The sequence below is a fragment of the Panthera pardus genome, unplaced genomic scaffold (assembly GCF_024362965.1).
Source record: "Panthera pardus isolate Hobbes unplaced genomic scaffold, ASM2436296v1 HiC_scaffold_27, whole genome shotgun sequence".
NCBI lineage: Eukaryota > Metazoa > Chordata > Mammalia > Carnivora > Felidae > Panthera > Panthera pardus.
The window spans coordinates 119,128,718-119,142,893 of NW_026526843.1; the positions used below are offsets into that span (position 1 = coordinate 119,128,718).

The 14,176-nt window shown below is 56.2% G+C and overlaps 1 protein-coding gene across 7 annotated transcripts in view; it reads right to left on the bottom strand.

Annotated features, from left to right (window-relative positions):
- The window catches only part of DHRSX (dehydrogenase/reductase X-linked), a 216,274-nt gene that overhangs the window by 83,976 nt on the left and 118,122 nt on the right, over positions 1–14,176 (bottom strand). For 3 of the 7 annotated variants that reach the window (XM_053891865.1, XM_053891866.1, XM_053891864.1), the window contains one exon: positions 197–650. The exons of 3 other annotated variants lie outside the window; for them this stretch is intronic. In XM_053891865.1, coding sequence (XP_053747840.1) covers positions 447–650 — 204 coding nt within the window. In that variant the 3' untranslated portion in view covers positions 197–446. Of the gene's footprint in view, positions 1–196; positions 651–12,740; positions 12,979–14,176 lie in introns of those variants that run through there. One more of the 7 variants, XM_053891868.1, reaches the window with a different exon arrangement.

Sequence of the window (14,176 nt, forward strand, 5' to 3'; positions counted from 1 at the left end):
TCTCTCTGTCTTGGGGACCCAGGAGTCCAAGCTGAGTGTCCAGAATAGTGGGTGTGTGGGAGAACAAAGGACTCATGGGACCCAGAAACCTCTGGAGACCCGAGGCTTCATGCTCGTGTCAAAGTGCCTATGTCACTTGAAACGTGTCTCCTCAAACCTACTCCCTGCCGTGTGTTACTCAAGAAACATGGAACACTTGGGTTAGGCAGCATTTAATGGTTCTTGGCACTTGGGAGAAACTTGGCACACAATTTATGGCTCACGGCCACTTGGAGGCTACACTCAATATTTCTTTTGTTCCCCGATTTCCCGCAAAGGAAGGACAGGAGACAGGAGACCGTTGGGGACAGAGCCCTGAAGGCAGCCGCTGTGGAAAAGGCAGACACGGGGATCGGTCACAGACCTGCGTTTGCCGGGCCCGAGGCGAGGTCTTCCCAATGTGGCCGTTACCCCAAGAGCGTGTCTTGGGTCACGTCAGTGATGCCGGTCATCTGGCAACTTATGGCCCACAGTTGTCTCTGGAGATCTCGGTCGTACGTGAGCATCAGAGACTTGGTCTCCTTCTCGTTGTAAAGGTAGCGGCCGCCGATTCCTTCCAGGTCCGGGGTGACCGCTGCGTAGACGGAGGTCCAGGCGCCCTCATCTGGGGTCTGCGGGGAGAGGGAAGAAGGCCAGGACGCGTCAGCTTTCCGAGCACAGAGCTCGGGATTCTCGGGGCCCCCACAGAAGCGAGTTTCCAGCGGGGGCGGGGCGGGGGGTGGCAGCGTTCCTGGGCAATGGTCACCGCGTAGGGGGACAGCAAAGTGCAAAGAGAAGCTGGGAACGCAGACAAGACACGTGAGGGCTGAGCCCTGCGTCTGGCGCACCGGGGCAACGTCACAACGTGGGCACAGTCCGCGGGGCTGGGGACCCAAGAGGACCTCAGGACACTGCAAATGGTGGTGACCCCAGGACCCTTGGGGCTGTGATTCCGTGCCCAGAAGCCAGCAGAACGTCCCCTGAGCTGCTTACGACAGGCTGAACGCTTCGGGGGGGCTTATGTTGCTTCATAAACTTGCGGAAATCCGCCCGCCCCAGCCCCTCAACCCTTCTCACGGGCCCCGTGGGTCTACACAGCCGACCGCGGGACAACACGCGTCCACTGCGAGGCGGATGCTTTTCGGGAAATGCCACGCGGTCTTGGAAATGCGTTTTCTCTGCCTAACGAGTCTCTGGACCGCGTTCTCCTTCTCTGGCCTCCCCTGTCGTGAGAACACAGCGCAAAGCACACACAACGTACCCAACGCGGTCAACCTGTTTACGGGACCTGCGAGCCTGCTCGTCCAAGGGAGGCCTCCGGGCCTCACAAGGTGGAGGTGCGTCGTCATGTGCACGGGGGTGGGCCTTCCCACGCACGCGCACACACTCCCACGTGCACACACCCCCCCACGGACACGCACACACTCCCATAGACACACACACACACTCCCACGGACACGCACACACTCCCACAGACACACACACGCTCCCATGCACAGACTCCCACGCACACGCACACACTCCCACGTGCACACACACCCCCCCACGGACACGCACACACTCCCACGGACACGCACACACTCCCATGCACAGACTCCCACGCACACGCACACACTCCCACGTGCACACACCCCCCCATGGACACGCACACACTCCCACAGACACGCACACACTCCCACGGACACACTCCCACGTACGCACACATCCTCCCACGGACACGCACACACTCCCATAAACACACACACACTCCCACGGACACACACACACTCCCACGGACACGCACACACTCCCACAGACACACACACGCTCCCATACACAGACTCCCATGCACACGCACACACTCCCACGTGCACACACACCCCCATGGACACGCACACACTCCCACAGACACGCACACACTCCCATGCACACACACACTCCCATGTGCACACAAACATTCCCACAGACGCACACTCCCACGGACACACACACACACACTCCCACATGTGCAAACACACTCCCACATGCGCACACACCCCATGGACACACACACACTCCCACATGTGCACACACCCCCATGGGCACACACACACTCCCACGCACGCGCACACACTCCCACGTGCGCACACACACCCCCACGGACACGCACACACTCCCATGCACACATACTCCCATGTGCACACACACAATTCTATGCACACTCATACTCACACGCATGTACACACATCTATATGCACATACATTCACAGGCACGCAAGTCATGTACAGACATATTTACCTGCACACACATATTTTCTCACACACATGTATTCGTATGTGTTTTCACATGTACACACAGGCACTCTCACTCCCACACATACCTTCACACACATAGTCACACGTACATACTCATGCACACACCTATGCTCATGTGGACAGTCATGTACCCACACGCACGCATCCATTCCCACGCACACACACACATACTCCGATACAGACACATAAGCCCATATTTACATACCCGCGCACACATTTATACACACATACAATCCCATGCACATGCACACAGTCACCCAAGCCACCCCCGGGCAGCCAGCTCTGCTGACACACGAAGGGGCAAGGAAAAGAGCAGTCTCTTGGCTAGAATGCATCTTGTGAAGAATTAATCACATCCACTTACCCAACTATCATGGCTTAAATACATGATAGATGCTAGGCTTAAAAAAGCAACCGCTGATCATTTGTAGAACATTTTAAAGCCTTGGGCTCATAATGAAGACGGAAATGAGATTTCATTTGTATTCTTTAATTCGTAAACGTTTTGACAGCTCATGAAATAGATGGTTTTATTCATTTATCCCTCATTATATCTCATATCACATCCTAATCATCACCCATCAGAGCAATTATAGGTCATGTCCGCGTGAGAGGGAGGGTGTCATGATAAGTGTGGAGACACACGTGTGTGTACAAGTACGCACACGCACGTACACACACGTGCTTACAGGCACACACATGCTCACATGCACACACACTCACCTGCACGTACTCATCCATGTGCAGACACATGTGCTCACACACTCACCCATGCACACACACATGTGCTCACACATGGTCACGTGCACACACATATACTCATACATGCATACACTCGCTTGTGCACACACTTGCTCACATGCACACTCACTTGTGCGCACACGTGCCCACATGCACACACGTGCTCACACATGGCCACAGGCACACACACATGCACACACTTGTGCACACACATGTTCACACACTCACACATGCACACACACGTATACACACGTGCTCACGTGAGCACACACGTATTCAGGCACATGCACACACACTAGCCCACACGCACACACACGTGCTCACCCACAAGCTCGATTTACCTGCAGGATTTACCTGCACCCCCTGGAGGAAGAGAACACACCCAAGAGCCTCAGGACCTGGGTTCAAATTCCTGCCTCACCACCTGTTCCCTGCGAGACCTTTGCCAAACCAACCACCCTCCCAGGACCCTTTCCTCACCTGGAAAACAGAAATTATACAACAAGCTTTTCCACACGAGTATCAGGGGAAATACGCGACACCTTGCGAGTGAAAGGCTTTTGGCAAACGTAGAAACATGGCTGCAAGTGACACACAAGAACCACAAGGGAGACGACTTCTGAGCCCGAGGGGGCTCGTAGAGCGGGAAACGCCACGGGCAGGGGGACGGCCAGCACAGCTGAGTAACCAGGGGGAACGTCCCCCGGGCCAGCTCCAGCCTCTGTCTGTGCAGCAGCCTTCCTGCTGAGCTGGACGGGGCTGAGCCACCTCAGGCCTGCTGATCTGCGCCCCCCAAGACTCATACGGTGAAGCCCTCGCCCTCGGCCCCCAAAATGCGTTTGATTTGGAGGTGGGTCTGTAAACGGGGGTTATGGTAGAATGAGTCGTTAGGATGGGCCTGATCCCAAGGGGATGGGGTCCTTCTAACAAGAGAGGATGAGCAGACAGACAGGCAGGACAGAGGAGGAACAAGCCTCTGCCCCTTCCTGGAACTCACACACCGCCTCAGCCCTGCCTGATCTCACACCCCCAAACTCAGCCCTGCCGGGATCTCAGCCCCCAAACTCAGCCCCGCCTGGATCTCAGACCACAGGCCTCAGCCCTGCCTGGACCTTAGACTCCCAGCCTCAGCCTTCCATGGATCTCTGACTTTCAGCCTCGGCCCTGCCTGGATCTCAGACCCCCAAACTCAGCCTCGCCTGGATCTCAGACCACAGGCCTCAGCCCTGCCTGGATCTCAGACCACCAACCTCTGCCCTGCCTGGATCTCAGCCTCCCGGCCTCGACCCTGCCTACATTGCAGACCCCCACTTCAGCCACGCCTGCATCTCAGACTCCTGGGCTAAGCCCCGCCTGGATCACAGAATCCCAGTCTAGGGCCTGACTGAATCCCAGGCCCCCAATCTCGGCCCTGCCTGGATCTCAATCCCAAACTTCGGGCCTGTTTGGATATCAGGTTCTGAGGCTCCACCCTCCCTGGATCTAAGACTGTCAGCCTTGCCCCACCTGGATCTCAGCCTCGTGGCCTCCACTCTGCCTGATCTCAGAACCTCAACCTCAGCCCCGCTTGAATCTCACAGTCCCAGCCTCAGCCCTGCCTGGACCTCAGACTCCCAGCCTCGGCCCTACTTGGAACTCAGACTCCCAGCCTCAGCCCTGCCTGGATCTCATACTCCCAGCCTCAGCCCTGCCTGGACCTCAGACCCCCAGCCTCTGCCTTGATTGGATCTCAGACTCCCAGCCTAGGCCCTGCCTGAATCTCAGACTCCCTGCCTCGGCCCTGCTTGTATCTTAGACTCCTAGCTTCAGTCTTGCCTGGATCTCATACTCCCAGCCTCAGCCCTGCCTGGATCTCAGACCCCCAACCTCAGCCCGGCCTGGACTTCAGACCCCCATCCTCAGCCCTGACTGGACCTCAGACCCCCAGCCTCTGCCTTGATTGGATCTCAGACTCCCAGCCTAGGCCCTGCCTGAATCTCAGACTCCCTGCCTCGGCCCTGCTTGTATCTTAGACTCCTAGCTTCAGTCTTGCCTGGATCTCAGACCCCCATCCTCAGCGCTGCCTGGATCTCAGACCCCCAACCTCAGCCCGGCCTGGACTTCAGACCCCCACCCGGCCTCAGCCCTGCCCGGACCTCAGACCCCCAGCCTCAGTCCTGCCTGTCTCTCAGACCCCCAACCTTGGCCCTGCCTGCATCTCAACGTCCTGGCCTCCACCCTGCCTGGATCTCAGACTCTTGGCCTCGGCCCTGCCTAGATCTCAAACACCCAACCTCAACCGTGCCTGGATCTCAGACCCGCAGCCTCGGCTCTGCCTGGATCTCAGACCCTAGCTTTAGATGCTCCTGGATCTCAGACTCCCAACCTCGGCCCCGCCTTATTCTCAGAAACCCAGGCTCAGATCTGCCTGGTTTTCAGTCCCCCATCCTTGGCCCCGCATGGATCTCAGACCCCAGTCTCTGCCCTGCCTGGACCTCAGACTCTTGGCCTCAGGCCTGCCTGGATCTCAGACCCCCAAACTCAGCCCTGACTGGACCTCAGACCCCCACCCTCGGCCCTGCCTGGAACTTGGACTCCCAACGTCAGCCACGCCTGGATCTCAGACTCCTGGCTTCGGCCACACCTGGGTCAGACCCCCAGCCTCGGCCCCGCATAGACCTCAGACTCCCAGCCTCAGCCCTGCCTGGATGTCAGACCCCCAGGCTCACATATGCTTGGACCTCAAACCCCAAGGCTCAACCCCGCCTGGATCTCAGACCCCCAGGCTCAGACCTGCCTGGACCTCAGACCCCCAGCCTCGGCCCTGCCTAAATCTCAGATCCCCAGCCACAGCCCTGCCTGGACCTGAGAACCCCAGCCTCAGCCCTGCCTGGATCTCAGATCCCCAGCCTCGGCCCTGCCTGGATCTCAGACCCCCAGGCTCAGCCCTGCCTGGACCTCAGACTCCTAACCTCCAGCCCTGCCTGGATCTCAGACTCCCGGCCTCGACCCTGCCTGGATCACAGACCTTCAAATTCAGCCCTGCCTGGATCTCAGCATCCCGGACTCAGCCCTACTTGGATCACAGATTCTTGGCCTCAGCCCTGCCTGGATCTCAGCCTCCTGGCATTGACCCTGCCTGGATCGCAGACCCCCGACTTCGGCCCTGCCTGGATCTCAGACTCCTGGCTTAGCCCTGCCTGGATACCAGACCCCCAACCTTGGCCTTGGCTGCATCTCAGACCCCCAACTTCGAGTCTGCCTGGATCTCAGCCTCCCAGCATCAGCCCTGCATGGATATCACAGTCCCAGCCTCAGCCCTGCCTGGATCACAGACTCCCATCCTTGGGCCCCTCCTGGACCTCTGACACCCAGCCTCAGCCCTATGTGGATCTCAGCCTCCCAGCCTCAGTCCTGACTGGATCTCACAGTCCCAGCCTCGGCCCTGCTTGGATCTCAGACTCCCATCCTCAGCCCTGCCTGGACCTCAGATGCTTTACCTTGGCCCTGCCTGGATCTTAGACTCCCAGCCTCAGCCCTGCCTGGATCTCAGCCTCCTGGCCTCCAACCCTAAGTGGATCTCAGACTCTTGGCCTCGGCCCTGCCTGGACTCAGACTCCCATCCTCAGCCCTGCCTGTATCCTAGACCTCCAACTTCGACCCCAGCTGGATCTCAGCCTCCTGCCCTCCACCCTGCCTAGATCTCAGCCTCCCGTTCTTGGCCCTGCCTGGATCTGAGACTCCCAGCCTCAGCCCCTCCTGGATCTCAGACTCCCAGCCTCAGCCCTGCCTGGATCTCAGACCCCCAAGCTCAGCCCCTCCTGGACCTCAGACCCCCAAGCTCAGCCCCTCCTGGACCTCAGACCCTCAGCCTTGGCCCTGCTTGGATCTCAGACTCCCAGCCTCGGCCCTGCCTGGATCTCAGACCTCCAACTTTGACCCTGCCTGGATCTCAGCCTCCTGCCCTCCACCCTGCCTAGATCTCAGCCTCCCCTTCTTGGCCCTCCCTGGATCTGAGACTCCCAGCATCAGCCCCTCCTTGATCTCAGCCTCCCAGCCTCCTGTCCTGCCTGGATCTCAGACCCCCAGCCTCAGCCCCTCCTGGATCTCAGACCCCCAGCCTCAGACTTGGGGATCTCAGCCTCCGGGCCTCCACCGTCCCTGGATCTAAGACTGTCAGCCTTGGCCCCTCCATGATCTCAGACTCCCAGCCTTGGCCCTGCCTGGATATCAGACCCCCCCCACCTCGGCCCTGCCTTGGTCTCAGACCCGTAGCCTCAGCCCTGCCTGGATCTCAGACTCTTCCCTTCGGCCCTGCCTGGATCTCAGACTCCCAGACTGGGCCCTCCTGGATTTCAGCGTCCAGTCTTTGGCCCTGCCTGGATCTGAGACTCCCATCCTCAGCGCTCCCTGGATCTCAGACCCCCATCCTCGGCCCTGCCTGGATCTCCGAGGGAGACAATGAATGTGAGTTGTTTAGGACACCCAGTCTGTGGTGCTTAGTTGTGGCAGCCTGGGGAACCCTAATTCAACTCAGTAGATGATTTTTCCTCTCCGCCTGGGAGCGTTCCCTGCGGAAGGCTCTAGGAACAGCTGGCCCGGCAGGTGTGTCCTATCTCAGGAAGGAGCTGTGTGCACCCACCTTTTCCAAGAAACAGGTGGTTATACCTTCACTCATTTCCTACATGATGAGTCCGGGGCAGGACATGGTCAGATTCGGCCCCACGGACCTCAGAGTAGGAAGGAAGACTGGTATCGGCAGATACTTCTCAGCCATGTGTCCCGCGAGCGCTGGCGTCCCCATTTGGACTGAATGCGCACGTCCCCCGAGACCCTTACGGGAAAGCCCCAACCCTCAATGGGATGGTATTAGCAGGTGGAGTCTTTCGCAAGTGATCAGGGTGCAATGAGGTCGTGGTGGGATCAGTGCTCTTCCCGGAAGAGGACTTTGCCACCTGAGCAAATGCACACATGCCCCAACCCCAAGCTCCACATTTGAAAGATGCCGTGGTCTAGGTGATGAGAAGACCACGAAGACGAAGGAAGGTTTGTCCTGAATCTCTTTGAGCTAGAACTCTGCACACCCCAGCGGCAAGGGTAGGCACAGCTGGTGTCACCGCCCCTCCGCTCTCACGTCTCCCCTTTGCTTCTCTCTGTTTTGCGCTCTTATTTCCTGACGTCCTGTGCCTGTGGCTCACGGTGGAGTGATCCGCCATTGGCTGGGCACCAGGCTGTAGGCTGGATGCCCCAGGGAGCCACCATGTCCGAACCTTGACAAGGAAAGCCCACGTGGGTCGACTGTGCATGGGGCCAGCAGAAGAAAGCCCTCCCGCTCTTGGCGATCTTTGGCATTGGGATCCTCCCTCGCTAACTCAACTTTTCCTGTGGTGGACGCCATGTTGGGAAGAAGGCAAGGTCAAAAGGCTTCCTCTCCTATGACCTCTACGACCCGTACCTGCAAGGTAAAGATGTAGGTGATATTTCATGACCCATAAGCTCAAGCTTGGGGATGTTCATCCCCAGGGACCAGAGTTGTTAATCCTTTCTTCTTCTTCCCCGGGATCACTCTTTGGCTCATTCAGTGATGGAACTCACGTCCTAGAGAAGTTCAGCCCCAACCAGGACGGGTAAATGAGGCAGACCCTCCTCAGCTTAATTCGCCAAAGAACCATCGATAGGATGGGATCTAGGTACGCAACTGTGTTCAGACTGACTGTCGACTCAGGTCTGTGATCATACAAATCACGGAGGCAGATTGGGAAGGACCTAATTAAGACGGATATGCGGAAAGCCCCACATCACCTGCATTCTGTCTCTGGCCTCAAGCAACACCAAGGACAGATGACCACCATCAAATCCCCCAGCAAAATCTGATTACCTGCCCTCGTGCAGCTGTAGTGGAGATGAGCTGGTTTCTGGCTCACTCCCAGAATGATGAAGTGTGTTTCTGGGCACTCTGTGCTGAAAAAATCAGTCACCTTCTGCATAGATAAGAAGGGTCTCTAAACAATGCTTCCTGTGGCATAAATAATATACCCCATTGTATCTACAGCTTGTAAAAAAAAAAAAGAAGATAATCCTTAAAGACTTGGAAGATGTCTAAAATGTGAAACCAAACCCAAGAGTGAAATGTGTTGCTTTTATCAGGGGCAGGGGGATCGCTGGGGAACCAGACGCCCGCTGGGAGACCAGGGAAGAGGGCTCTGTGTATTTATAGTTAAAGGTTTTCTCTGCATGAAGCCACGGATGGAACTGGAAACTACAGACTGTTTCAGTGCGATTCAGTACAGCAAATGTCTGTTAAATGCTCACCAATATTTTGTTGGCTCTCGGGGCAGAGCAAAGCTCTTCTGAAAACAACCCCCACCACCCTGTAGCTTACAAGAGGCCGGGGCTGTGGGGTCGGCAGTTGGGCACAGATGCCTGAAAAAATAATAGCAAAATAAGGATGGAATTTAAAGCGTGCTAAATACAACCGCAGGGAAACATGAATGCCTTATAATCACATAATTATAGAGGGCTTTACAGTTTTGGAAATGCTTTCACATATATTCGGTTAGCGATTTTCACAACAATCTTTTCAGATGTTATTATCCAGAATTAACAAATTACCCAAGCGAGGGGCATTGTGGGTGGTGGGGGCAGGGGAGGGTCAGGGTGGGGTCGTGCTGAATGCCCATGTCTTGGTTTTCCCATAGACCCCAACCCTCTCCCTCTTGGTCCTGAATCTGCCTCCCCGTCCCCCATGCCTACGGTTCATTTCTCACCTCCTTTCATGTCTTCGTCTGTGGAATGAAAACCTGACTCTCCTCTGAGCCACAGACGCACATTCATGGCAGCCCAGTTGGTACATGGGGAACTAAAGACCCTACTTAACCCCCTCAAAGTCAAGCATTCCCAGATACCCACCTGGGCATTTCTCATCGCCCCATGTCTTGGACTGGAATCACCATTACTCTCACTTTCCTAAGTCAGCAACCCTGGAATTACCATTGAGTCTTTCCTCTTTCATATGCCAGAGTCAACCAGTCAAGATGTCTTGACCTTCCTCTCTCCCTCTCGAGCACATCCAGTGCCCCCTGCACCAATGCCATGGCCTCTAAGTGCATGGCTCTGATCTCACCTCATCACTGACGTTCCCCAACTGGCATCCAGAGCTAACATCCTAAGGTGCCCATTGGCTTGTAGCACACGGTAAGCTTGTCTCCCAGACAAGCTTTGGGATGGGGCTGGGAAAGGCTGCTCTTGGGAGAACTGAGACAAAGGGCAGCTCAGTTCCTTTCTCGGTCTTGAGTTCAGATGGCAGACACAGTGGAGGACAGGCGTGGTGTCCGTTTGACCACCCGCCATCTTGACCCACTTTCTGCATCACACATAGCTCCAGCATTGTTCATCCTCCTTTGACCCTGGCCCAGTCTTCAACCCACCTTCAAAGGCTCCAAGCCCAGTCAAGCTTTCGCCTCCTACCCCCAACAGTAGGGTAGACCACTGCCACCAGATTTCTCCTTTTGGCACTCATGAAAATGCTTGGAGTCAAACCAAGGGATAGCTAGTTGAGTTCCCGTCACCATGGTGCAACTGGGGGAAGTGCCCACCCCAATGCCCCTGTGAGCACTCTTGATCACTCCGTGCCTGGAAGGTTGCCTGAGATGTCCTCAGTCTGTCTGAATGGACATCCTGCACTGACTCCCAGCTCCACACCTCCTGGGGGATCCCATCTGGTCTGATGTAATCAGGATATACCTGAGAGGCGGGTCTTGTCCACCTGCTCTACAGAGGAAGGAGCTGAAGCCAACACACTTGGCAAAGACACAAGAGAACGGTCTTCAGAGCTGAGACCCAAGGAAGGTGAAACTTCCAGTAAATTATCACAAACTTGGTGGCTTAGTACAGCACAGATCTATTCTCTCAAAATTCTACAAGTTTACAGTGTAAAACGTATCTCAGTGGGCCGAAATCCGAGGGTTGGCAGGGGCTGCCTTCCTCCTGGATGTTCCGGGGGAGAGTCTGTCTCCTTGTCACTTCTTTCTCCAAGTCTGACCCACCCTCGTCTCCCTTACAAGGACCCCTGTGATGGCGCTGGGCTCTCCTGGATCGTCTGAGATATCCTACCACAGGTTTGATTCCACGAGGGAAGAGGAATGGCGGTAGGTCCCTACAGCACGACAGAAGGTCAACTGAAGGTTGTGATCACAGTGTGTTTGAATCTTGTTGAATGAGGGGGGAAGGATGGCTGGACGTGTGCCCTTGAGTTGATTAATGCAACCTGCCATCCTCCTGACACATCCATCAAAAAGCAATCAAGTGACCCAATGACCGGCTGATCCAAATGCATATTAAAGAGAACCAGCCGTCACTAGTCGTACATGTTCCGGTGACGTGGCCACATCCTACACTGTCAATTTGTTTCATTTGAATAGGAGACCCACCTATTGTGGGGAGACCCACAATCAGGCCTGGGATTGTTTGAAACAAGCCCCACACAGGGGTCCAGAGGCACCCGGCACCGAGGACCGTGCTTCCTCATGGTCCCCACTGATCCTGAGGCAGTGAGGTAGGTGCATGGGGTTGCTGTCCTAACGCCACGGTCCCCACACCTGACAGATGCGTTTTCTGCATCGGCACTGGCATCCCTGGGTTTCACGACCGCTGAAAAGCTTCATCTACACTCATACGGAGCCTGGGAAAGTAGAGACCAACAGAATCGTGCCAGCCTCCTGCTTCTTCTCAAGGAACTGCGCCATGCGTCCCCGGGGCGCTGCCAGCCGGGTCTGGGGCAGGCCGAATGAGGCTGCTCTGTTGGCGTGAGACAATATTTCCAAGTCCCTTTGCTGGAGGAAGTAGACACCCGATGATGAGTCGGTAGGAAGGCAGATGGAAAAGGAAGGGCGGTAATGAAGCCCTGAAGGGAGCTGTGGGGTGCAGCTGGTTCACGAGAGGCGCTCGGATGAGACCAGGGGCACGCGTGGCGGGCAGGCCTCGAGAAGAGCTCCCCTGGCTGTCCTCTTTAATTCCGACACTTGTCGAAACCCACAATCCTCGAAGGGACCGAGCTGTCAACGCTGACTCAGGGCGAGGGAGGAATCCTCAAGAAAGCGATCCGCGTTAAAGAGAACGTTGAAAGCCGAGTTGGAACCATCCGTGTGAAAATCTGCAAACCCACAGAGCTTGCAAAGGCCAATATTTTCATCAGGACGTTAGTATCGCAACTTGACAGACAGAGCACAGAGGAGGATTTGTGGTTCTGGGGTAAATATCAGTACAGAAGTCCCCAGCGAACTGCCTGGGGAATGGGATCCTCTGGTGTGGGGGACATCAATGGTCGACGACGGGCAGAATCATTCTAGAAACCGGGGGCCCTCCACTCTAGGATCCACGGGATCCCAATAAGGGACTTGAGGGAAACAAAAGCAAAGACACAATCATCTCCCTAGATCCCAGTCAACTAGATTCCCCATTTTCTGGAAAGTGCCAGATATTAAATATTGCTGGCTTCATGGGCCATCGGGTTTCTGCTATAACTACTCAGCTCTGCTGTGGAAACAGAAAAAACATGTAAATGAACAAGTGTGTGTGTGTGGATAAAACTTTACTGGCAAAACCACGTGGCCACTGAAAATAGCAAATAAGATATGACCCGGCAATATCATCTATTAGCTAATTGCGCAAAGAGTAGGTAAGAGCATTTTCAAGAGAGGTTCACATACTACAAAGAAGGGGCGGGGATGGGATTATATTCACGCCTTAAGTCCTCATCTGGCTTCACAAACGGAAGACTGAAAATCCATTAAAAACAAGACTTCAGCCACAGAATCAACAAAGGTACAAAGGCTGGAGGCATTCTCAGCCCTTGAACCAGTTTGTGTAAAACTGTCCTTGAAAGCCCATGGAATTCTCCAGGACATGCAGACGGGAGAACCTTCTAGAACCTTCTCAGGCCAGAGCCCACGGTGTTCCCTAGAGAGACTGGGACAGAAACAGCACTGGACACGCACGGTTGATGCCTTACGGGAACGTTGTTGGAAACCGCAAAGAACGAGAAACGACCCAGATGTTCCTGACCAAGAGGATGGATCTAAGATTTCAAACACTTAATATGGACTTATTAACTGTGGGTTAAATTGGGTCCTGGCCCCCAAAACACATTTGGAGGTCCTAGCTCCCAGTAGGGTGAAGGGCACGTTACTTGAAAACAGAGTCGTTGCCAATGTGACGAAGGGAAGGGTCTGAGATGAGCCCATCCTAGATCAGGGTGGCCCTGAATCCGATGACAGGTGTCCTCATAGGAGAGGCAAGAGGAGAGACACAGCGGAGAGTACACGCGAAGACAGAGACAGAGACGGGAGGGACGCGGCCACGAGCCCAGGGATGCCTGGAGCCCCAGAAGCTGGAAGAGGCAGGAAGGACCCTCCCCTGGAGCCTCAGGAGGGAGCACAGCCCTGCCCACCTGGATCTCGGTGGTCCTGCCTGGATCTCAGAGGCCCTGGCCCTCCTGGATCTCAGTGGCCTTGCCCTGCCTGGGTCTCAGCAGCCCTGCCCCTCCTGGATCTCAGCGGCTCTGCCCCTCCCGGATCTCAGAGGTCCTGCCCTGCCTGGATCTCAGCAGCCCTGCCTTGCCTGGATCTCAGCGGCCCTGCCCCTCCCAGATCTCAGAGGTCCTGCCCCTCCTGGGTCTCAGTGGTCCTGCCCTGCCTGGATCTCAGCAGCCCTGCCCTGCCTGGATCTCAGTGGTCCTGACCCTCCTGGATCTCAGCGGCCCTGCCCCTCCTGGGTCTCAGCGGCCCTGCCCTGCCTGGATCTCAGTGGCCCTGCCCTGCCTGGATCTCAGCAGCCCTGCCCTGCCTGGATCTCAGCGGCCCTGCCCTGCCTGGATCTCAGCGGCCCTGCCCCTCCTGGATCTCAGCGGCCCTGACCCTCCTGGATCTCAGTGGCCCTGCCCCTCCTGGGTCTCAGCGGCCCTGCCCCTCCTGGGTCTCAGTGGCCCTGCCCTGCCTGGATCTCAGTGGTCCTGCCCTGCCTGGATCTCAGTGGTCCTGCCCCTCCTGGATCTCAGTAGTCCTCCCCTGCCTGGATCTCAGGGGTCCTGCCCTGCATGGATCTCAGGGGTCCTGCCCCTCCTGGATCTCAGTGGTCCTGACCCTCCTGGGTCTCAGGGGTCCTGCCC